Source organism: Drosophila nasuta, chromosome 2R (genome assembly GCF_023558535.2).
Source record: "Drosophila nasuta strain 15112-1781.00 chromosome 2R, ASM2355853v1, whole genome shotgun sequence".
NCBI lineage: Eukaryota > Metazoa > Arthropoda > Insecta > Diptera > Drosophilidae > Drosophila > Drosophila nasuta.
In genome coordinates, this window is record NC_083456.1 from 32,088,939 (window position 1) to 32,116,381 (window position 27,443).

The 27,443-nt window shown below is 33.5% G+C and overlaps 1 protein-coding gene across 1 annotated transcript; it reads right to left on the reverse strand.

The window, feature by feature from the left end:
- Nucleotides 1–372: 372 nt before the first annotated feature.
- Nucleotides 373–25,959, reverse strand: LOC132787411 (elongation of very long chain fatty acids protein 7). The gene is made up of 6 exons (XM_060794439.1): nt 25,383–25,959; nt 4,750–4,887; nt 2,760–2,867; nt 2,608–2,688; nt 1,134–1,595; nt 373–1,075 (listed from the first exon to the last, which is right to left on the reverse strand). Exons 1-6 carry the CDS (start codon nt 25,383–25,385, stop codon nt 860–862), a joined length of 1,008 nt encoding a protein of 335 aa, XP_060650422.1. The 5' UTR covers nt 25,386–25,959; the 3' UTR covers nt 373–859.
- Nucleotides 25,960–27,443: the final 1,484 nt, after the last annotated feature.

Here is a 27,443-nt window from a genome sequence, read left to right on the forward strand (position 1 = left end):
CCAGCTCGTAAAGTGGATAAATATGCAAGGCAAAAAAATACTAAAATACCAAACATGGCGGCATTATTTGAAATGTGAAAAGTAAATATGCAAATTCCTTGGCTAATTTAGAAAATGTACTTGACGATGCATAATTACATAAAAGTATGCGACCAACTGCTTAGTCAGTGTCTTAATAATCTGAAAAGCTTGTAATTATGTATCTACTAAATGCCAAATCACGATGACAATTGTAACTAATCTTCCCTCTCTGTGTGTTGTTATCTTAATTAATCATCGAGTATTATTAATAACCAGGTAAAGCGAATACGCAAAACCAGCAAAACAAGACAAGACACGAAAAGACAAGAGTTTTTTCAATCTCGATTTTATTTATAAAATAAAAAACACATCTCTGTTGATCAAAAAAATCCAAAGAAATAATTACACACATATAAAAAATTTGTTATTTGCTTGCAATACCAAAATCGGTTATGATATATCATATATACATATATTTACATACATATCTATATATTAAGCTATGTGTGTGTGTGAAAGGGAGAGATAGATATAGATTAGTATAGATATATATGAATATATATAACATATATTTTTGTGTTGTGCAATTTGGATTTCGATGACATGGATTAGTTTTCCTTTCTTAGAATTACACTTGGACTCCCTATGCTTATAATTAGTTCATTAATGTTACGTTTTCATTTATGTGGTACATTTAATTAATTTATGCTTGGTTCTTTCTTCTTCTTCTTCTTCTTATTATGTTTATTTATTAATTGGTTTATTGGTTGGCTGGCTGGCTGGCTGTTTGGCTAGCATTGTGGACGGCGAAGGCGAGGATGAGAAAATCGCCTTTTCTTCACTTGTTGCCCGCATTCACATTCACTCGCTGTCTCGTCGTGTTCGGATTTATGTTTGAATTGAGAGCTGGATTGCACATTTCGGTTGTGAATTTGTTGAACGTGTTCTGGAATCGATTCACACTGAAGGGAGAAACCTTCTTTGGCGGCGGCGCATCGTCGTCCTTCTTCACGTCACCATTCGCATGTCCATTGGCCTTGACAGTGGATTTGTCCTACGAATAATAATAGATTAGCCTCTCTCTCTACTAAGTGAGAACTCTTTAAACTCACCTTGCCATCGCGCTTCACATAGGCACGCTTGTAGAAGTTGGAGAAGAGGAAGTAGAACATCACCGCGTGGGCGCCAATGAAGTAGGCAAAGCCAATGGGATAGTTGCAATCGTTCTTGAAGAACAACTGGAACGAGTGCACCATCACCATCACGAACTGGATCATCTGCATCACCGTCAGATACTTCTTCCACCACAGATACTTTTGCACCTTGGGTCCCATCGCAGCGAGCATGTAATACGCATACATAAAGATGTGCACGAATGTGTTCAAGAAGCCAAAGAAGGTCGAGTGGCCGCCGGGTGTGAACTTGACGCCCCACCACACCGACACGGGCATAATACCGTGGTGGATCACATGCAGTGTGGACACTTGATCGTAACGCTTGCGCATCACAAAGAAGAAGGTGTCAAAGAACTCGGTGAACTTGGAGAAATAATACCACCAGCAGCCATTGGCAGTCTGTAAAAGCGGAGAGAAAACATTTCAAATTAGTTAAAATATATTAAATGTAGCGTAAAAAATCGTTAAACTGTATTTTAAGCTACCACAGTGCGCATGCGTAATAAATTCTAAGCTTAAGACTGCTATTCGAACAACTAATGTGCCATAGATGGCGCCACTTCGCTGCTAAGAACATTTTCTCACTGCAGCTTAGACGCAACTTAAGCATAGATGGCGCCACTGAGCTGCTTAGAGCATATTCGCAAAGCTGCGCATACGCAACTTATGCAAAGCATTCTAAGCAAACGCGCTATAGATGGCGCTAATAGCATTTTTTGCTTGCTTTGAACTCAACTGTTAAAATTCACAGTTTATCTGAGAAATTAATTAATATTTCGACACAGACTAGTTAAACTCGTATCTTTAGAATCTCAGCAACACAATTAATGCCACTTATTGATAACTTATTGTTATGCTCAACCAAAGAGCATATAATTATAATAAATTTAAAGCTAAGTATATCAGAATTAATGATAACTTCGTTTTTCTGTTTCAAGCATTAAAATTGGCGCTGCATTCTTTTCACCAAATTATGAATCTTGCGGCATATTTATAATGCCATGCAAATTTTAGAGAGAGAGAAAGAGAAAACACTTTCTACAAAGGCAGTCGTCAAGCGGACTAGGTTACAGCTTTTTCCAGATTGGCGACACGTGAGAGAGAGACTTCATCTTAAGAACCTAAGGCTTAAACTTAAACCGGCCGGCATCGAGTCTGAATCTTTGGCATTGTCGTTTGTCATCGATTGATTAGCATAAGAAGAACCAGTCTGTAGTCTCCGTTATAGTCAAAAACTTAACAAAACGGGTTGACTTAATACATGCTATATAAAACTGGCACACTCTACAAACATTTGTGGTTTTTTTTTATATTCTTTTTGGCAAGCACGAGCTTCAACTTGTCTCGCTATATATTGAATCGCTCATCATTGTTGTATATATCTCTATCTCTTTCTGTATATATAACTCACCCGTATCGCATGCGGTGAAAAGGAATAATCAACGGGCTCGCATCTCCAGTTATAGCCATTCAGCCATCCACCTAGGCATGACTATAAATTCCAAAAAGAGTGGAGAAGTGAGTATTGAGGTGAGAATTGCTCAGAGAACTTTTATGGCTTACCTCGTAGAATAGCCAGCTGCTGAAGAGAACCTGCAACGCATTGTACACGATCAGCACTTTGCGCAGCTCAAACGGTTTTCTGTTCTCCATGAGTTTGGGACCAAGAACCTGGGAGGGAAGAGAAGGGGAAGATTAGAGAAATGTATGAAATTTGTTATAGAAGGAATGTAAGTTATTATAGGCAAGGAAAAATACAATATTTTAAGGGGAATGTCTGATATACGAATATAAAACTATTTCTATCATCCTAGCTATACCTTTATATGTAGGTTGTAAATGAAAAGAACAATTAAGGGGAATGTTAGAAATTTCTTAGAGAAGGAAATAACTACATATATTTAAATAGGAAAGAAAAGGAAGAACATGTAAGGGAAAAGACTCTTAAAAGAAAACAAAATATAAATAACTATACCTTGACTTGAAAGAAAAGATAAGAACAATTAAGAGGAATGTTAGTAATTTTTGAGACAAGAATATACAAAATATATCTAACTCTCTAACTAAGCCCATATCTCCCAGTAATAAGCTTAAAATTGAAAGTGTGTCAAAAGGAAATAAAATATATAAGCTTTATAACCTAATTAAGCGCAAGAAAAGGGAGGCAACATTAGAGAAGAAACTTGAGAGAGGAAAATATAAAATGTATTTATCTTTTTATCGATTCCTAAAGCTGCATTTCTTTATAAATTAAATTAGAAAAGTAAAGAATTTGTTCAATAATGAAATACAGGATAAATGGCAAATTCATTTGTGCTTATATTGTATATATGAATCATCCTTTAAAGCTATCTTCATGTACAACAATTTGTGTATCCAGTATCCTTATCAATATAATGAGGAAAAGGATTAACTTATAAAAGAAAAAATATAATAATATAATAAACTGAAAGAATTCTATGACTAAATCATCTTCATATAATTTTCATTATTTATAACTATGCTGAAAAATCTGACTGCATTTGAGTCTCATTCTCATTATCATCTCATTCTATGTCTCAAGTATCCAAATAGAACTCTCATTATTTATGTCAATCTAATTTTGCATTTATTTTTTTTTTGTTGCAGCTCTTTGACTATCTCAAAATGTTATCTGTTCACTGAAGAATAGTTTCTTCTGCACTCAAATATCTTTTCACAGCAACTTTTTCTTTGCACATCTTTCTCTCTGCACTTTGTGCATTTCTCTTTAGCGAAGCTTCACTTTAGACAGCCGCCGTTAGTCTATTGTGCGCACTGCTTTTAATTGCTTTTCTTCTTTTTTTTCTAGTTAAGTTAAGAGGCGGTCTGTGATCACATGCGCTGTTCAAACAAAGGCGCGATGCTGCAATTATCGAATCAATCGGATTGTTGATTTTGGGACAAGTTCGTTGCCTAAGTCTTTTGTTGTGTGCGTGCGTGTGTGTGTGTGTGTTTGGCCGCTATGTGAAAGCCAGTTAAATGTTTAAATGATTACATGCATATGTATGTTATATGTTGAGCTCAGCTCAGCTCGTTGAATCTGTATAAAACAGAAGAAAACAAAAATGTAAAGCAAACCTAAATAGAAATCGATTTTGGTTTTGATTTTGGTTTTTTGGATTTTTCAACTCTTTTGGAGATTTTTTGCATATGTAATTTTGGCCCACTTGGGTCAAAGATTTCAACATCGATCGAGCGAACGAACGAACGAAACAGACAACTGGCTGATTGGCTTTGATTGTCGAATGGATTGACTGGCCCTGAACTTATTTCACCTGCCATTTTTTTTTTGCCTCTGTTGTTTGCAATAAAAAATCTGAAACTAGTTTCAGGACTGAGGCTGGAAATGCATTCGTGTGGCAAGTGGATGATCATCAAATGGGATGATGCTAGGTTGAATTCTAGAAGCATTCTTCTCTTAATAGCTGCGTGTTCATTTCGGTTTTTTCCCCCGAGATAATTATAGACAATGCTTCGGGTGTTTCCCCCTCGTTGAGAGAACGAAGATCGGAGATCGGAGAGTGCCACTTACCTTTACAAAGTACGCGTATGACAAGCTGATCGCTATCGTTGGGAACGGCGAACTCATGAGCGGATAGTCGCGGGTGCGCTGATCTGACTTGTTGTCCATAAGATCCCGCCAGCCATCGTAAAACTGTGAGAGGTATTCCTGCAATAACGAAGAAAAAAACAGACCATAAAATTAACAACCACATTGATAGCAAGATACAAAACAACATGCAAATCCATTAGCTTTGCTCACAAGCTATTGCTTAAGCTTAAAATTCAGCCTTGGTCGCTTGCAGCAAAAGGTTCAAATGTCAAATCAATATAAATCCACGTCACAACGTTGCAACATTCTCACGCCCCTTAATCTACACTGCACCAAAATCATAAATCACATTTTAGCTGCGGTGATTTATTCAACGTTGGGGCTAAGAATTGACGATTAACTTAATTTTTGCATTATTTAAAAGTTTAGAAATAGAAAAAGAATGATAAAAGAGGTTAAATTTGCCATTTAACAACTAAATTTATAATTATTGACAAATAATATCTTAACTCTATATAGAACATTAATTTATTTTATAATATATCCTATGTATTTTTACTTTTTGTACTTTTAAGCACAGCATTTTTGATTGACTTAAGTTTTATATTATTTAAAATTTCAATAATTTCAATAATTTTAAAAATAATATTCCAAAATAAAGAAAGGTAAAACAGCTTCCATAATTTTAACAAATAATATTCCAACTCCATAGAAAACATTATTTTATTCAATTCATCTGTGAATTTTTGAATGTTATGGCTAAGAATTGACCATTCATTTAATTTTTGCATTATTTAAAAGTTTAGAAAAAGAAAAAGCTAGATAAAATACTTTCGATTTGTCATTTAACATTTAAATTTATAATTGCTACACATAATATACCAACTCTATATAAAACCTTCATTAATTTAATCAAATATCCTTTATATTTTTTTAACTTTTTAACAAAGAATTATCCATTGACTTAATTTTTGCAATATTGAACATTTCAGCAAAGAAATCATGTTTAAAATAGACATTTTTCCATTTCAGTTATAATTTAAATATCCCAACTCCACATACAAACTAAATTTATTCAATCCTAATCTGTGTATTTTTTTTAACGTTGTAGCAAAAAACTATTCATTAACTCAACTTTTGCATTATTTAACATTTCAGAAAAAGAAAAGAAGCTTCAATTGCCTTTTTTTTTAATTTAAGTTATATATTTGCAATTCTAATTTAAACAATCAACATCGCACCTCTATATAAGACATTAATTTATTTTGAAGATGTTAGTAGAGCGTTATTTCAGAATATTTAAACAAAAAGATTTCATCATTTAATTGATATTGATATATTTGGCAAAACACTTTCAATTGTCGTATTTCAATTTCAATTGTATATTTGCATTTATAATTTGAAGAATTAACGAAAGAAAAATTAATTCACTTGGTTGCAATATATTTCTCTTATTATTCTTTTTAACATTTAAGCAAAGAATCATTTTAGAATTGTGGAATTGTCCATTTACGTAAATGAAATACTTATTTGGCAAAGTCATCTTTAATTGACAAAATCTACTTTTTGTATAATATATATAATATAATTATTTGCATTTATAATTTTAGCAATTCATTTCGCTACTTTATATTCGATGCACTTTGGAACACTTTCAAAAAAGTATTATTTTGGCAAAGAATAACAAGTTATCAAGAATTGTCCATTTAAGTAAATGATTTATTTGGCAAAACATTTTTAATTGCCATAATTTAGTTTTAAATTCCCATTTGCATATCTAATTTTAACAAATAACTAAGCAACAATCTATTTATAAAAATGAATATTAGTTTATTTTTAGCAAAGAATTGCGTATTCAAGTATATAATATAATATAATTGACATATTTAAATTAAAATTGTATTTTAACCATTAATAAAGAAACTCCATATTAATGAAATATAATATAATATAAAATTCAAGTATTTAGCAAGGAATTGTATATTCAAGTAAATAATATATTCTAAAAAAATAAATAATCTTATATCTTATATCTATTTTTAAATTAATAATAAGTTTGGCAAAAAAAGATTCAATTGCCATATTAAAATTTAAAATACATATAAGGAATTAACTACGCAAAATAAAATATAACTTTACTGTGTTTTTTTTAGCTATTTTTGTAATTAATTTATTTATTAAAAACTATGCAACTCTATATATTTTTTAAATATAATATATCTTTAATTTATTCAGTTCTAAAGTCGCTAATAATAGCGTCTTTCTTTTGTAATTATTTTGGGGAACATTTTTCTTGGTTGAAGAAATCTGTGAATTTAAATCAAATCCCACATCAAATCGAATAAGGTAAAAAATAATTTGTTCTCTATTTAAAATTTCAATTGTATCCCATGAGGTAATATCCTTATTTAGTTGTTTTCTTGTTTATTTCAATAACAAAGAAATTATTTATTGCGCATGTGTCGAAATTTAATCAACTTGACTTTCTTTTAAAATGTATATTTTTGTTTTTTAAACTGAATAAATTATTTTTGGGACAGTGTACATTCCGTTAGATTCGTCAAAAGTTGAAGCCTACGATCAAAAGGTTTTTGCGAGGAGGAGGAGGCGGGGCAAGGGAGGAAGATAATTTGTTGGTTATTGTCTGGTTGCCAGCTGTGGTTGGCCTTATATATAATATTATGTATGTATATGCGATAATAATTACGTCCAAAGGTGGTTGCCACCTACCCAATTGATCTCAGGCATTTTGTTAGCTATTTTGTGCAACGTAAAACATGAAATATTTAGAAAAAAAATTCAAACCGGCTACGACAAAATTTGTGAACAGACTTGCGGAAAATTTTCCGTATTGAATTTCCATCTACAAAATTTTAATAAACTGGTTCGAACTTTTGCAATAGCCTTGGCACAAAGACTAATGAGCTTGGTGAATAAAATTGAATCGAATTGAATTGAATCAGGAAAGAACTTGTCTTAGATCTCCGATCATTGGAATGCAGCGTGCAAATTACAAATGTGTTTTTTCTATTTGTAATTTGTAATTTGTGTAATTTGTACAAAAATGAGAAATTAAACAAGTTATGCTAATGTTAATCATTGTAAATCATTGTTCCACCAATCAAGTTTGTTCCCTTTCCCTTTTCCCACCTCTCTCTCTCTCTCTCTAATTAGTTGTAAATTGCAGCGTGATTATAGCGAAAGAGAATAGACTATTCTATACCCGGCAATTGGCTTTCTGCTCCGACTTCTCAGTCTATAATCAATTGGTCTGTAATCAATGCTCAATCTCCATTCGCAATTCGGCTTGTGGCGAATATGCAATTATGAAATGGCAATTATTGAGTGTGTTCACTGTTGGTACACAGACATTTGCACTCACTGTTTGCCAATCATCAATATTGAAATTCAACAGCAAATCGTGAAGCTTCGCGAGAATGCAAACTGCATTTATTTTTGTTTTTGTTTTCTTGATTTTTGTTCACAGTTTTTAGAGAATTTCCTGGTTCAGTCACAATACTAATAGCAGCCACTGTGGGCGTCTCATTGATAGTCTGTAATCGCTGCAGTTATTCATAATTTCATACTCAATTTTGCAATGTATTGAGCCAAGAAAGCAAATTTTTCAGTTGCATTTTCAAATATTGATTTGGAAGTGTTTTTTTTTTTGGTTTAAATATTGTGTTTAGTTGTAGAACAGAGTTTTGAGAATAAAGACATTTATTTGTGTAATCAAATAGCTTCCTTCTCAATACATTCTTTAAGCTCTAAGTGCACGAAACTTTAAGTAAATTGACACTGTAATAATATAATTTTGATGCATATTATTATGCAAAGCATAAAACTAGACACATTATAAATATTGTTTTGGCTTTGAAATATAAAGTAAGGTGCTTCCTTATATTTACATGCTAAGTGTTAAACAAGTGTTAAACAGATTTTTTAGTATTAAAGTATTTCAATGTTTAGTTAGATTTGTTTCATCTAGCAACATTCTAAAGATTTTTGCTTATTGAAGAAAGTCTTGAGAACTAAAGTATTTATATATATGCATAAAGCTTCGTTTTATTTAATGCACATTATAAACTCAATGTAAATTCTTTAAAGTGTTGAACAAACTCTTTAAAATTAAATCATGTATAGTATCATTTTAAATATTGTGTTTGCTTATAGCACAGAATTAGAATTAAGAAATTTATTTTTCTAGTCAGACAGCTTCTTTATAAATACATTTCATATGCTCTAAGTGCTTAAACATCGAAGTAAGTTTAAGAAGCTTGACAAAGCATAAAGCTAGATAAATACTAAATATTGTTTTACCTTATAAACAGAGTCTTTAAATTTAAAGTATTTATATTTCTACACATTAAGCTTCCTTATAGTTATATGCTAAATATTGTTTTTAGAGTTAAGCAGATTCTTTCAAATTAAAGTATTTATTTGTCTACTCAGACAGCATCCTTCTTTATAAATTCTACATATGTTAAGTGCCTGAAACTTGAAGTAAATTGATACTAAAATAATATAATTATTAAGCTTAAGCTTCAATAGATATTCATATCTAAATAGAAAGCATTTAAAGAATTATTGAGGAAATAAGCAATTAATGTTTCATAAGAACTTAACTCATTATAATTGAAATTAAAAAATTCGAATTATAAACTTTTTGAATCAACTTGCAACTACATTTATTTTAAGAAGTAGAGCTTAAGTAATTAGTTATTGTATGGCAATTTTTATTCTTGCTCTTTATAGTCTATGAAACGTTCAGTATTCTAGTTGAATGACTCATTAAGCTAAACTGCACATTAATCGCTTTCAAAATCAATTTTGAGAGTATTCAAAATTTAATTCTATTCTAATTTGTGATTAAATTGATTTTCATATTAGTCACTCTCAAAATTCTACTCCATTTTTTGATTAAATGAAATTGCACATTTATCACTTATTTATATTCAGTCACAAAAATCACTTTGCACTTTGTAATACTTGTTTGTTTTTCTTATTTAATTGTCATTCTTTGTTTATTCCCGACCTTGCTTTACTTTCTCAGCTGACTTTCGTTTTCTGCAGTCTCATTATTTGACTGATGATTGTGTGGTTAAGAATTCGACCTTGTTGAGTGTAAATAAAAAGGCCGTAAGCATTTTATAATTGTGTGTGGACTTTAATTGTTAGCACACTTTCAGAGTGAGCTGAGTGATTGAGTTTGCTTAACATTTCGAAACGTTGCTAATTTATCCTGGACTTTGTCTCCGAGTCTCGGAGTCTCAGTTGTTGCCTCATCTCGAGAGCTGCATTCGGTGGGCAGTCCACCTGTTGGCACAGCCCATTCATCTGCATGTCATGCTGAGCTCGAGCTACTCGATCAGTCTTTCAGTCAGTCATTTAGTCAGTGTATGTTAGTCAAGCTGTCAGTCAGTTAGTTGAGCCAAACAATGCCTATTTTTCTGTTTTCTGTTCGCTTAAAGCGTTGAAAGCCAAGTCATGGCATTTGGCTTGCAGGTTGATTGTGCTAATGGTGTACAGTGGGTGCCATTAGGCAGTGTACTACCGAGGTGAAAGAGGAGAAGCCAGAAGGGGCAACTGTAATTACTGGCTGTAGAATCGCCACAAGTTGTTTTTCACAGTCATATTTTCATTTTCTTGCGAACACATTTTATTGTTATTGAAACGTTACATGTGTGTGCGAGACTCTGTGTGTGTGTGTGTTTTGTGGGTGTGGCAAGACTGGTATTTAGTTAGGGCCATTGCAATTTGTACGCCAAGTGGGAGGATCTCAGCTGTTACATTGTGCATATCACGCATACGCACTGTGAACCAGCATGACTAGCAAAAAATACTGAAATACTGAATGTGTGTGACGCAATCTCTGTATACAGCCAGTGAAGCGTGTTAAGACCGACCTTATAACGAATTGTCACCCAGCAACTCATCATCACAGCATGATTCACCGCATCAACTTGAGACGCAGACGCAGATTGGATTGTTGATTGCATCTAATTACAAGAGATTTTCACTTTTTACGAGCCATGCGTGTTGCAAGCTGCTTTAATTAAATCTTTTTCCAAATTGCGCCCTAACAACAACAACAAAAATAATGGGCGAAAAGATAAAACAGCTTCCGCTGCTGCTTCCAAGCAATATTTTCTCCTTAACAGTTTCCGCCTCAAAGTTAACAAGAACTTTGATAGAGAGTTGCTTCAGTTGTGCTCTATAAAAAGTGCAGCAATTGATGACAGTTGAAAAGAGGAAAGTCGAGGTGGAAATACTGAATACTAAACAGATCTTTAAACTAATTAAATGTTCAAAAAGATATGTAACTAAAATGAAACAAGTAAGAAAGTTACAAAGGAGTGTGGTCGACTGTGAGATACCCGCTACCTATTGTGAATAAAAGCAAAAACTGTGGGGTATTAATTTTAAAATATATCATATTAATATGCCGTCAAATACTAAAATTATACCAAATTATATATTTGGTATAGTGACATAGTACTACATTTTAAATATGCCTTAGAAAATACTAACATATACCAAAGGCTACATTTAGTATATTTAAATAGTACTACACACGAAGTGCAAAATATACCATAGAAAATACTAAAAATATACCAACGGCTATATTTGGTATATTGACATAATACCTCATTTAAAATATACCACACAGTGCAAAATATACCACATACTAAACAGAAAATATACTTAAATATACCAAGTGCTATATTTGTTATATTAGTATACAAAATACTAAAATATGCCAAGGGCTATACATGGTGGATTGACATAGTACCACATTTAAAATATACCACTGAGTACAAAATATACCATATACCAAACAGAAAATTCTTGAATATACCAAGTGCTCTATTTGGTATATTAGTATACAAAATACTAAAATATGCCAAGGACTATACTTAAATATACCAAGTGCTCTATTTGGTATATTGGTATACAAAATACTAAAATATGGCAAGGACTATATTTGTTATATCGACATAGACATACATTGAAAATACGAGTTTACCATAGAGTATAAAATATACCAGATTGTCGGGAGCACTGCTATTGCAAAGTTCACAAATCTTCTTAGCTGTTGACGCTGATCAAGAATATACATATATGACATACTTTACTTTGCCTCCTTCTGCATTTTACATACATTTCCTGGAGGCACAAAGTTGTAATACCTTTCTACTCTATGGGTGGCGGATATAAGAATATAACATAGAACAAGATTTGTTATTTAGTTAATATATCAACGTCATCAGCTCAAATGTCATTTAATTGCACAACTCAATTTGTTATTTATTTATGCACTTATGCAGCTGACGTAGGTCAGTTACAAGCGATCGATTGACTGGCTGCATTAATTTGCCATTCTTTATGTCACCGATAAGCAGCGAGGAAAACTACTCGCGACATTAGTCTCGATGTCGGGTTATTAAACCAGTTTAACGCTTTTCACACTAGTCAGATTGCGGCTTAAATAATATACATTTAACTGGCATTAAACCGCAGCTGCAATTACGTTTAATTGTTTGTCTTTCGCTCTGCCTTTCAGCACTTTGTGCATTTCCGTGTGGTTCGCTTAGAATCGCCTTTTGGGGGCGTGTCTCGGGCCCCCAAATATGTCAATTTGTCCCAAAACGGAAATCACAGCTCGTTAGCTCGATCGATCAATCACAGCGAATCGAATCGATCAGGCTTAGCTAACAGAGTTGTTTGTACAAATCTTTTTATCGCGAGCAGCACAAAACAAAAGACTTAAGACACAAACTTGACCCCCGCCAGGCACAGATTATAGGGTATACATTCAGTTGGGGTCTGCTGTGCGTGGGTGTCATAAGGAAATATAATGCAAAGTCATTTGAGGCCTTTTTTGCGAGTTACGCAGTTTTTTTTTCTCGCTTTTTGCTTTTTGCATTTCTTCGAAGCAATCGCATCCGTATTAATTGATCGCACATGTTGGCACTTGTTTTAATGGTTGTTGTTTGTTGTTGTTTATACCCGCTACCTATAAGGTAGAAGTGTATTATGCCTCCAGGAAATGTGTGTAAGAGGCAAAAAGAAGCATCTCCGACTCTATAAAGAATATATATATAGTATATATTCTTGAATTGTCTATTTGTCTGTTTGTCCGTCCAAGATGTCGGAGACTATAAGAGATACAAATATACTTTATTCCTAGTTAATAGGTGTCTTAGCTGGTTTGTCTGACAAACTAGTATATTTTGCACTATATGGTATATTTCGCACTCTATGGTTTATTTGACACTCTATGGTATATTTTGCACTATATGGTATATTTTACACTCTGTCGCATATTTTACCCTCTATGGTATATTTTTTACTCTGTGTTATATTTTGCCCTCTGTGGTATATTTTACACTGAATGTTGTATTTGCATTCTATGGTATATTCTTCATTGTATGGTATATTTTGGTCTCTATGGTATATTTTACAATCTATGGTATATTTTGCACTCTGTGGTATATTTTGTACTCTATGATATATTCTACACTCTATGGTATATTTTACACTGGATGTTTTATTTTGAACTCTATGGTATATTTTTCATTGTATGGTATATTTCGCACTATATGGTATATTTTGTACTCTATGATATAATATGTACTATTTTGCATTCTGTGGTATATTTTACACTGAATGTTGTATTTTGCATACTCTATGGTATATTCTTTATTGTATGGTATATTTTGCGCTCTATGGTATTTTTCGCACTCCATGGTATATTTTGTACTCTGTGGTATATTTTGCACTTTGTGGTATATTTTACACTGAATGTTGTATTTTGACTCTATGGTATATTCTTCACTGTATGGTATATTTTCCTATCTATTGTATTTTTGCACTCTATGATATACTACATGTAGTATTATATCAATATACCAAATATAACCTTTGGTATTTTTTTAGTATTTTGCGGTATATTAATTTGGTATATCTTAAAATTAATACACCATTGTTTTGCTTTTGTTTACAATGGGTATTTCACAGTCGAGCACACTTGTTGTTGTTGTTGTTGCTATTGCTGTTACACCGCTAAGCGCTAATGAGGCAACTTTAAATGCTTCGCGCATTGCGCAAAACTGTTTTCTAAACTTTGTTTACTTTTGCGTGTTTTTTGTGTTCTTTTCTGGCATTGCGCAATTGATTTAGATTTATTTTATACACTCAATTTACTCATTAAATGCACTCGATTCCACATCTCGACTACTGGGTGGGCCTCCCATAAAATTGACATCAATTGACAGGCCAACAAAATTATTGAACATTTGTAGGCAAAACGCATCAGGCACAAAAATATTTCTGATGCGGTTTGTTGAACTTAAAAGACGCTATTAAAATTGACAAAAATAAAAGACAGATAAATGAAACCGGTCGGGACTAAACTTAATTATTGTTAATATATGTTATGAGCGAACTGAGGCCAAGGCGATGGAAATTTTGAGCCACAAGTTCTGGCCAAACAAAAGCTCGCTCTTTAGAGTGTTTACATATATATATATTAATTAAGTCGTATATATATGGAGACATACTAATATCTATTTGCCGCTTTGATTTTGCCGTTTCATGCTGACGCTTTGCTTTACGTTTCGATCGATTGTCAGAATTTTCGCCAATTGCTGTTGCCGCTGTTTTTGGCCACGCATTTGCTTGGACTTTGAACAGCTTCGAGCGCGCGAAATGTAAGTTTTTTTTTCTTTGCCTTACATAAGCTGGTCAAGAGAGGAGAGGGGGAGAGGAGAAGGCGATGCTTGCGTAAGCTTCGGGCAGCATCTCATGTCTTGACCCTTTTTTTTCTTTCTTTCTTTTGCTTTTCGAGTTGTGGCTTTCTTTGGTTCACACGCGCAGCGCCAAATGCTTTCCCAAAAAAAAGTGACCACAAAAATGCTTCCGTCAGCGGCAAGTGTAAAAAGGTATTTGTAATTGTTGTTGTTATGGTCGTTGTCATAGTTGTTGCTGCTGCTGTTGCGCGTTACATTTTAACGCTTCATTATGCGCCATCAGCGCCTCAAACAGAGAGTTAGAGAGACAGACGCAACTTTTAAATTTACTATGTCAATGATTGAGACTGATGCGACTACAACAACAGCAACAACAACTTGAAGTTCCTCCTCCTCTTTCATGACTCTAGACAATGGATGTTTTGTATTAGCAATGCCTAAAATGAAGCCTTGGCTTCAGCTAATTGCTGCGCTAAACTGTGACTCTGTGACGCCTTAATCATTCCCAATAAAAACCCAGCAGCTTTTTCATTGTCAATTTGCTTAAATCGACAAAAGTTTCCACACACTTAAAACTCAGTCTCAAGCTCAAGGTGATTTCCCCTTTGGATTGGATTTATTATTACAGCATTTCAATTGATCAACACACTTAAAGAAGTGATTAAGCTTAAAGCGTATTAAGTTGTCAATAGAGTGGAAAAAAGTGACGAATAAATCAAATTGTTATTCAATAAATGACAGCAAAGTGGAAAAATTAGAATATCAATCTAATAAGGAATCGATTAAAGAAATTAATTGTTAGAGAGTGGAAAAATATGAATTAAATTACTATAGGAAGATTTTAGAATATCCATTTAATAAGGAATTGAATAAAGAAAAAATGTCAGCGAGTGGAAAAATATGAAATAAATATTTATTGAAAGAATAAAATTAGAATATCCATCTAATAAGGAATGGAAAAATATGAAATAAATATCTACAGAAAGCTGGAAACAAAACACAATACGTATTAGCATATTTACAGACATTCTTACATGCTTCACTGTAAGAACTTAAGATTCAATGGAAGATAGTTAACTACAATTACTGAGGAGGAGCTCAAAGAAAATATGGAAAGTTTACAACGAATATCCGCATTAAGAATTAAACGCTCATTATTTGCATATTTACAGACATATTTAAACCAGGAAAAAAAACTTTATATTAGAGAGAAGATTGGGAAATATAATTGCTATGTAGAAGCTGAAGAAAATATTGAAATATTCAGCGTTTAAAATAATAATTATCAATACAAAGTAGAGAATTGAGAAATGCTTCATTAGAACTTACATATTTACGGATTTATTTATGCCTGGAAAAACTTTAAAAAGATGATTGTGATATATAATTGCTGCATTTGAAGAGCTGCTCAAGGAAATTACATTTGTTTTATTTTATTTATTATGTGTCATTTAGACAATAAGCAAATTTGATATGGCAATTTTGTAGGGAATTTTTGTGACTACTAATTTTATTAAATAATAGAAAGATAGCTGAATTTAGACTAAGAAGAAATACAAATATTGAAATAAATATCTATTAAAAGTTATGAATAAGAAATTTACAATTAAAATGTGTATATTTACAGACATATTTCTAGCAAGAAAAGTTGTGAGACAACTTTATATTGGCGAAGAAGATGTTGAAATATAATTGCTGAATGCGATTTTCTGTATTTTTATTACTTAATTTATATGAGAAGCTCATGCCAATTAATGGCCAATTTACAATAAATATTTCTGACTAATACAACAATTTCAAATACATAAAAAATAACTAGCTAAATCTCGTCTGCAATTAAAATAAGTTTATTCAACTAATCGTGTAATTTCTAAGCGAATTCAAGAGGCTTAAGCTGAAGCAAACGATGGCAAGTTTTTCAATAAATATTTGTGACTAATAAAAAAAACTTGAAATACATAAAAATAACAAGCTATAAGAAATCAGCCATTAAAATAAGTATATTCAACTAATCGTGTAATTTCTAAGTAAAACTTAAAAGCAGAAATATCCACTCAATAATAATCTGAAAAAGGCATAAACCCGTCAAGAGTCTATAAATGGTGAGTAACTATAAAAAATCTTTGAGATGAAGAATTCAAACGACATTTATGATGAGTAATAGAAATAGCCCTCAGATTATCTTCTAGTGTGTGTGTGTTATATTGACACTTGGCAAGCTCATGAAATATTAATAGACCCTAGAGAGGGTCTTAAAGGTAGCAGCAGCCAAATGTATGCAAAGTTGAGGTCGAGTCGAGTGTCACCTTGGTCAATGCCAAGAGCTTGACGAGGCGACGCACTAAAAAGCAACAAAGGTGGAAGATCGACTGCAGTTTAAACAAGTAAGAAAGCTGCAGTGGAATGTACTCGACTGTGAGATACCCACTAAAAATATACTGACAATATACCAAAAATATACTAGAATATACTGAAGGTAGATCGGTATAATACTACTACTAATACTCCATTGATAAAATACCATAAAGCGCAATATATACCAGATTGTCAACATAATTAAGATACCAAAAAATACTAAAATATACCGAAGGTTATATATGGTATATAGATCGAGTACTACATTACCGTAGTGCATAAAATATACTATAGAGCATAAAATATACCAAATTGTCAACCTTAATAATATACCAAATAATACTATAATATACCAAAATCTATATTTGGTATATGTATTGAGTTATACATTCAAGATATACCAAAGAGTAAAAAATACACTGCATAGATTGCAAAATATACCAAATTGTCAACTTAAATAATATACCAAACAATACTATAATATACCAAAATCTATAGTTGGTATATAGATTGAGTTCTACATTCAAGGTATACAAAAGAGTAAAAAATATACCATAGACTGCAAAATATACCAAATTGTCAACTTAAATTATATACCAAACAATACTATAATATACCAAAATCTATAGTTGGAATACAAATTGAGTTCTACATTCAAGATATACCAAAGAGTAAAAAATATACTGCATATACTGCAAAATATACTAAATTGTCAACACATTATTTCCTACAGGCACTAATTTATAATACCCTTCTACACTATGGCTAACGGGTATTAAAATATATTTGTTATTAAAGATACAACAAAATATTGATGATTGTTAAAAGCTTAGCTAATCGGGAGATGCATATATGCAATAAATCAAGCAAAACATAATAGATCAAGCGCAGTTTACAGAAAGTCAACAAAATGTAATTAAATTATCAATAAAATGTGAAAAGACAATGCCGGGCAACATTATTACTATTACTTCTATTATTATTATTCCTATTATTGTTAACACTTTACAACATCTGGGCAATTAATTAAATCGAGACAAGTCCCAAAAAACTGACACAGACTGCAGACGGCCATAAAAAATACGAGTTTCAAATGCAAAGCGCTGCGATGCTGTGACTGTGACTGAGACTGAGATTGAAGAAGACAACAACATCGCGATGAAGATGACGATGATGATGATGATGATGATGATAAAAAGGTGTTGAGCCGATGGCAACAACGATGGGGCAACAATGTCTGTTCATAACACAGACACAGCACATACTATTTCTCTTTACAAGGCCAACCAGACCAAGTCCAAGACTTGCTTACAGAGCTCTCTTCGTTTTTTCTTTTTCTTTTTTTGCCAACCTCAAACTCTTACGCTGAAATGTATCTGAATGGGATTGCGATTATGCGAATGGAATGGGAATGGGAATGGGATGCTGCTCTTCTTCTTCTTCTTCACTCTTCTTCGCTCTCATTGCATTTGATTTATTTTAATGAGGCTAGCGGCAAAGCCTTTTATATAAGTCCGCAGAACTGTCATCTGCCATCGCGGTGACCGGGGCGGCACTAAGCAATTTGCAATGCCATAAAAAGAAAATAATAATAAAAAAAAATAAATACGCGCGCCAGCTCGAATATTTGTAAATCCGTGTAATTGAGGCAGCCGAAAAAAAAACACTTTTACTTTCCCTCCTCCTCACTCCCTCCCCAACCGGAAACTGGTTTAAAACTACAACCGATTGATAAACAAAAATTTTAAATTACCAACTGGAGAGGGGGAAAAAAAAATAAAGGTGAAATAAAAATACTTGTCGACTCGTGTCGCACTTTTTTTGCTCCCTCTTGCGGTTATTTAAGACAAAAATTGCTGCGCTTTGAATAGACGTAATAAAATGAAATGGAATGAATTTATTATATGTATGTTATACTAAAAATATACCAAATTAATATACCGAAAGTATACTATATTGAAAATATACCATAGAGAACAAAACAGACCATTAAAATCGTTTGAAATCAACTTGTATATGCTCACAATAATACCAAATTAATATACTGAAAGTATACTAAGGGCTATATTTGGTATATCAATACAGTACTGCAACGAAAATATACCATATAGTACAAAATGTAGCATATTATCAATTTATGTAAAAATCGGTTGAAATAAACTTGTATATACTAACAATAATACCAAATTAATATACCGAAAGATACCAAAATATACGGAGAGTTTTATTTGAAAATGTACCATAGAGTACAAAATATACGAAAGAGAACAAAATACACCTGATTATCAATTTGTGTTAAAATTGGTTAAAATTAATTTATGTATACTAAAAATATATCAAGTTAATATACCAAAAAGTACTGGAATATACTAAGTGTTATATTTGGTATTTCGGTATAGTACAACATTGAAAATATACCATGTATATATTATACTAACAATAATACCAAATTAATATACCGAAAATATACTAAGGGCTATACTTGGTATATCAATACAAACTACATTGAAAATATACAGTACATTACATATATGCTAACAATAATTAATATACCGAAAAATACTAAAATATGTTGAGGACTGTATTTGAAAATGTACCATAGAGTACAAAATATACGAAAGAGAACAAAATACACCTGGTAATCAATTTGTGTTGAAATCGGTTAAAATTAATTTATGTATACTAAAAATATATCAAGTTAATATACCAAAAAGTACTGGAATATACTAAGTGTTATATTTGGTATTTCGGTATAGTACAACATTGAAAAATATACCATATATACTAACAATAATATCAAATTAATATACCGAAATACTAAAATATACTGAGGGCTGCATTTAAAAATGTACCATAGAGTACAAAAATATACCTGATTATACCAGATTCATTTATGTGTACTAAAAATGTATTAAATTAATATAACAAAAATACTGAAATATACCAAGAGCTATATTTGCTATTTCGATATACTACTACATTAAAAATATACCATATACATATGTATAGTACAAAATATACCATAGAGTAGAAAATATACCATAGAATACAAAATATACCATATTTTCAATTTGGGAACATTTTTTAATCAGCCAAAAACACTTTTACTTTTCCTCCTCCCTCCTAACCGGAAACTGGTTTAAAACTACAACCGATTGATAAACAAAAATTGTAAATTACAAACTGAAAAAAAAATGTGAAATAAAAATACTTGTCGACTCGTGTCGCACTTTTTTTTTGTTGCTCCCTCTTGCGGTTATTTAAGCAAAAATTACAAATTAAAGACAAAAATTGCTGCGCTTTGAATAGACGTAATGAAGACGTAATTGTGGAACCTGCACAACATTAAAATCAATTTATAGGTCAAGTTGAGCGCAGTCGCTGTTGGGTGAATGTGTGTGTGTAAGTGTGTGTGTGTGTGTGTGTGTGTGCAACTCGCTTTTTCGAAGCCGAAAATTCAGGTTCAGCTCTTGTGACTTTTACTCGAGTCTCGAGTCTCAAGCGGCATCTCTGTGTCTAATAAGACGAATTATGCAACCGCAGCCGCAGACATGGAATGGTCCGAAACACACTCACAGAGTCATACACACATACACCCAACACTCAGACACACAAACACACACAGACAGAAATGGCTTTAAGCAAATGCAATTAGCTTCCCATTAATTTGAGCCACGATTTGTGTAATCGAAATAAAAGAGAAAAAAATTAAAAGCAGTCAACACAGACAGACGCTCGCTTTTTTCGCTTATGCTGCACTCGCTTGTGGGTCAAGTTGAAAATGCAACACGAGCTGCACAACATTCACATTCACACATTCACATTCACCAACACACACACTTACACACATTCACATTCGCTGCAACGAAAAAGTCGCGAGCGACTTGCGCGCTGTTTAAGTCGCGTCTTTCAGCGCGATTTCATCATCGCAAAGTCGAAACCGCTTTGCGGCAACATTTGCTGCAACAAATGAAATCAAGAAAATACATCTTGTCGCTCGTAAACACAGCTTTGAGAGTCTTTGGGAGTCACAAATCGCGTTAATTTGGCAATCGAAATGGACGCTAGTCGCGTTGTTTAGCCTAAAATAGCGAGTAATTGGTGCAAGACCCCCTCGTTTTATTATACCCGCTACCCATAGGGTAGAAGGGTATTATAACTTTGTGCCGGCAGGAAATGTATGTAGCAGGTAGAAGGAGGCATAAAATATATATATTCTTGATCATCATCAAAAGCCGAGACGATCTAGCCATGTTCGTCTGTGTGGCTGTCCGTCTGTCCGTATGAACACCTAGATCTCAGAGACTATAAGAGATGGAGCTATCATTTTTTTTCCACAGCATTTGTTATATTTGCACGCAGATCAAGTTTGTTTCAAATTTTTGCCACGCCCACTTCCGCTCCTGAAAATCAAAAAAAAAATCGAATAACAAGCGTAATTTTAAAGCTAGAGTCGAATTTTGGTATATACAATAATAACTATATTAGTTATGATTCCTGAAAATTTGGTTGCGATCAGATAAAAATTGTCGAAGTTATTAAAGAAATACTTTTGTATGGGCAAAAACGCCAACTTCTAGGGCTCTTAGTTGCTTTGGCTGACAATCTGGCTGTCTATGGTATATTTTGAATGCGGTACTATATTGATATACCAAATATACCATTTGGTATATTTTTTAGTATTTTCGGTATATTTTGAGAAAAATACCGCAAAATATATTTCTTTTATTCAAAATGAGTAGCGGGTATCTCACAGTCGAGTACACTCGACTTTAGCTTTCTTGCTTGTTGTTGCCCGCTCACTGTTTCTGCGTTTCAAGTTGCCTTTTAGCATGTGGCATATGGCATGTGGCATGTTTGTAGTCAAGTGCAGCGTTGCAGCTGCAAATACTTCACAGAAGGTGCGTAATCAAGTTCCACACTCCAGTTTCAGTCGAAGTCGAGCATCAATTCGTTTGACATTTTATTTGGCAATAGAGCAAATTCGAGTTTTATTTTTATTTTTCGGCATATGCAAATAAACTTCATGTTAAACATTTCATGTTCCCGTTCTTCACTCTGTGATTTGTTAATAATCAACTTTTGTGCTTTTCTGCTTAACTCGTATTCAAAACAGCCGATTCATTGCACTCACAATCGCACTCACACTTCGTCAATGCACACTCAATTGTTTATTTACGAATTGCAGTCGATTTGGAAACACAAACGATGACATTTCAATTTGCCCAAAGGGCTCTCAATTAGCGCAAACTTCAGTTACTCTATCGAGTATTGCAATGATTCAAACATTCCTATAATTTTCCGGTTTTTTTTTGTTTTCGCTGTTTATCCATAAATTACTTATGTTTTTTTTGGTGTATGCTTAAGAACCGGCTAACACCTTGAACGCCTTAATCGTTGATTCAACAACCTCCACACACATACGATTTATGCGCATTTAAGCATTATATTTGATACTTTCACAAAAATAATTTAGCTCACGAGTTCGATTTATTGAAACGAATGTTGTGGAAATACAACTCAACTTAATATTCAACTTTTATGCGATTTTTTTTTAAATTCTTTGGTTACTCAAATAAATATATTTATTTAAAAATGAATTAGAGTTAAAGAAACCAAGATCTAAAAGTTGATCAAACGATAAAATTGTTTTAGAGGAAATAAATTCAAAATATTATATAGTAATTGTAGTTTCTTCAAATGAATAAATTAAAAATATTTTAAATCGCGAATGTTGTGGAAATACAACTCAACTCAATATTCAACTTTTATGACATTTTTTGTTTAACGAATTCTTTTTCCCTACATATTTTGTTTGCTTAAATAAATATGTTTATAAAAAAATATATTCGATTTTAAGTAATAAGATCTAAAAGTTTACCCAACGAATTAAAAGAATATGAATTATTAATCCTTCACATAATTAAATAAAAATAATTTAGCTCACGAGTTCAATTCATTGAAATGTAAGTTGTAGAAATAGATCTCAACTCAATACTCAACTTTTGGGAAATTTGTTTTTATAAATTCTTTGTATCCTCAAATAAATTTGTTTATTCGAAAAATTAATTAGAATTAAAGAAAAAAAAATCTAAAAACTTTATGAAACGATTCAATATTTGTTTGGTGAAATAAATTTAAAAAAATAGAAATTATTCTTCCTGTACATTTTTCTATACAAATGTCTTTGAAGGAATATTATTTATTTATTTATTTGAAGAAATAATAATTTCTAAATGTATTTGAAGGAATAATAACTGCAATTCGCTTGAAAAAGTGTCTTATAGAAAATAAATTCAATGAATATTATAATTTTATAAGTTTTTTTCAAAGAGTTTAAGTAAAAAGAGATCTACAAAAAATAATACAAAATAAATGACATTAACTCAAATTCATACTTCAATTATGCTCTCCACACTTTCAACATAAAGCGACGCATGTAAACACGTTTTAACGATAACGATAACACGATAATTTCCCTAATCTTAAATGGACAGTAATTGAATTACAAAAATGGGACTCACTTCGATCGCAACGCGATAAGAAGCCGCAGTTAGCGTCGGCGTCAGCGTCATCGACATCGTCATAGCACACACACACACTCACACGCGTGTTTTATTATTATTTGGAGAAAAATCCAAAGCAAAAACAAAAAAGGCAACTTATCAGTTAGTTTTTTTTAGCACTTGAGCGCTATATAGACTCGCGACAGCAACAGCAACAGAGACAGCGACGCTTCTACTATTCGAGCGTCTACACGACTAAAAGAGTTAACTCTTTGGACACACACGCACACTAACACACACTTGCACACGCACACGCACACACTTGTGTATACAATTGATGTAGAAAATAGGCTGACGAAGGCACGCATTTCGATTCAATGTCAGACAATAAACCTTTGGCCAAATTGCACTATTATTTTGCAACATGCCGCGTCTCCTAGTTGTTGCTGTCTCTCTCTCTCTCTCTCTGTGTGTGTGTGTGTGTGAGTGTAAGTGCAATATCAAGCATACGCCGCGGTGTGCAAACAAAAGCGCACAACGCAAGTCACATGCGACAGAAACAGAAACAACAACAACAACAGCTGCTGCTTATCGCACTCTCTCAACAGCTGAGCGTCGCAGTCGCAGTCGCAGTCGACGTCGATGTCAACGCATTGCGCTCTCTCTTCCATTCTCTCTCTCTTCCTCGCTCAGTTGCAGCTTGCAAGCAAATGGTTTGATTAAAATCCATTTTTATTATCAATTGTGCTGGCCTAGTAAATGGCGCAGCTTTTTTTTGGCGTCGTCAGCGCGTCTTGACAAATTTTCGGCTTTTCAGTGTCAAAAAAAAAGAAGCGCAAAAATAGTGTAAAGCTGTAATCATAATAATAATAATAATTGTGCAAGAAAACACACACACAGCAAAGAGAAAATGAGCCAAGGATTTGAATACAAAATAAATGCTGCAATGGGAGCTGTTATTTTATTTTTTTTGAAGCTGTGGCTAATGATCCAACCAAAAAAACACCAAAATTTTTTGTTGTCTTTCTTTTATGTTGTGCTTTTTCCTCATTTTTATTGTTGTTGTTGTTGTTGTCGTATTTGCAGCTTCACTGCTGAATGAATATAAAAATCATGGGATTTCTACACCAACCAACCAATGATGAGTAAAAAGAAGAAACGAAATGAAAGAAAAGACAAGCGAAGCAAAGCGCAAAAGGGGCAAAAACAATGCAACAACAGCCAAAGCAATCACTTGTTGTTGCTCTTGTTGTTGCTGCAATCGAGGAGATCCAATTTGCTGGGGATGCGACTGTTAACTGGCCATGAAACAATATCCATTTCATTTCATTTTAGTTAATTTCACTTGCCAATCTCGAATCACCTGCAAAATGCTGGTAATAAAGCCAAATGTGGCAACTTTATCCAGTTATCCAGTTAAGTGATTCAAGGTCAGCTGCAACTCCGTTGCATTTCCGTAAGAAATGTTGCCAATCCAGCTACATACATACACACACATATATATCTATATAGGTAACAACCTCGCAGCTTCACAGTCACTTCACGGCCTTCACTTCAGTTCGAAATCAAAATCAAATTGCAGCGCTTGCAATATGATCGTATTTTTTCTTTTTTCTTTTCTTAAAGTTCAAGTGCGAATGTCTTTAGCAAAACAGAAGAACAACAACACAAAACACACAGCACAAAAAAATCAAAGTCGCATAAAAATTGCATAAAAAGAAGAGAACCCAAAAAAAAAGGTAGAAAAAGCGAAGAAAAGCAAACAAACTTGGAAAGTTCTGTGCGCTGCAAAATGTGCATTAAAAGACATTGAAAACTGCGGAAAATTTGTACTTGATAAATACGAACTGTTTTTTCTTTTCTGTTTGTATTCGCGTTCTTCTGAATTTGAAGAACCCAAATACTTGGAAGAAAAAGCTTTTTTTGCCACAACGTCACTAATTGAGTTGAAGAATTTCCCCACATACTCGTATTTTCAATTAGATTTTTCGACACTTACCATTTTGGTTGAGAGATAATTTAACTCCTTTCGCTCTGATTTTGTGCAATGTGTAGTTATTAACAATATCACTTATTCACTTTTGTGGTTACACTATTATTATCCTTCAGCTTGCATTGGACTTTAATACTTGTAATTGTTGTTGAATAGTTATTGCCTTTTATCGTTTATCGTTTATCGAACACGCGCACCACTCAAAATATTAAGAAACAGTTAGACAGAGAGAGAGTGTTTTAGAGTCTTAGAGTCACACAGTCACAAATCGAAATCACTTAATTTTTTTTGTCGTTTTCTTCGTTAACTAAAATCACAGACTCGTAATATTACATATGTATGTGTAATTCCCGTAACTCTGGCTGGCCAACTGAGCGCAACCAAACTCTGTTGCTAAAACTGCTGCTCGCCTGATTTTGCAATCTCTATCGAAAATCTCGTATATCGTGCGAGATATCTCTGTCTCCAGTAATAATATCTCAAGTCTGTATCTCAAGTCGGTGTTTGGACTCGACCGGGATTGTGATGTGATGTTGTTGGTTGTGGAGAGCGTACGTTTAACCATTCAAATCAAAAACACTGAAATAAGTTTGATTTCACGCTGCCGCTTTACTTTTATACGAGCCCACACGACGCCGGCAGCGACGTCGCAACGTCGAGACGTCAGCGTCGGCGCAGACGTTTTTCGGTGAGCGAAGCGAAGCTTTTGATAAATTCTGAGCGCAGTTTTCAACGCACACATGCACACGAGAGCTGAGCTGTCAGCGTTAATGTTTATGTCTCTGCATGACTGCGCGTGAAAGTGTGCGTGTGTCTAAGAGTGTACCTGTCTGCCTGTGTGTGTGTGCTTGTGAGCGCATGCTCGGCCGCGCTCTCTGCATAGTCCGAGGCTGCGTTTTTCGGTAGCTTCGCTGCGTCACGACGCGGCGTCGGACAAGGATGCTGCTGCGCACTGCGCAGTGCCGCATTCGACTTTGAATTGTGAGCTGCGTTTTGAGCTTTGCGACTTGTTCGTCGGCCCTTTTGTTTTTTTTTGTTGTCTTACGATTCACCACTCACCACTCTCCCTCTGTTATTGTCTCTTTCTGGCGTGCAGTGCTTGTTGCTGCTGCCTTTGCACCCACACACAAAGGGCACTGCTAATTATTTAGTTATTATCGAGTATTGGGAATTATGATGATGACTGCTGCTGTTTGTTGCTGTTATTATTACTCGTGCTGCGGCGCTTTCAGTGCAAAGTTCTATGAAAAAGCTCATGGCAAAACGGTTAATTAACCCACGATGACACTGATGGCTCTTAAAGCTGCATTTGAATGCAAATACGGAAAATATTTCAACGCTTGTTTTTTTTTGCACACCGACAAAAATAAAACTACATACGAATAAGAGATGATATTGATGAAATATAGTTTAGTAGTGGTAATAATAATGAGACAAAACCAGTTTAAAGTTTTGCGCTCATTTCAAATTCCTGATAAAGAGCCCGACTTAAACTTGGTGTCGCTGGCCGCATTTTTCTATTGTTTATTTAAAGCGCAAGCGTGTGTGTGTGAGTGTGCGTGTGTGTGCATGTATTTCTTATTGGCCCACAACGATGTCCGAAACCGAAACGACGGAAACGTTAAGCAAAAAAAAAAAAATACAATAGCTTGCGTTTATTGGATCTGGCATGTGTCGCTGCTGTGACAGAATAAGAACTAACTGGCGAGTGGTCGGAATGACTAAATGACCAAAAATCGATGGCCATCTGTCGTCGTGATTATAAAGTGACTCTGTGACTATATAGTATGGTGGCTTCCTCAATCATAAACCAGATGCCAGCCAAGCCCAAAGCGACTCTCGAATTTGAATGCTTGCAAGATAATGTTCGAGTTGTATTTTAATACCCCAGTGCTTTGGCTTTGGTCTAGCTAATCAGATTTAATTATTGTCGATTGCCTTTTGGGGTAGGCTCAATCAAAAATCAAAAACAAAAATCTGCACTCATTTGTGATTAGTTCACACAACAACAACAACAAATGCTAAGTGCACATTGGGCGTGTTTCCCTTCAGCCCTTGGTCATTGGA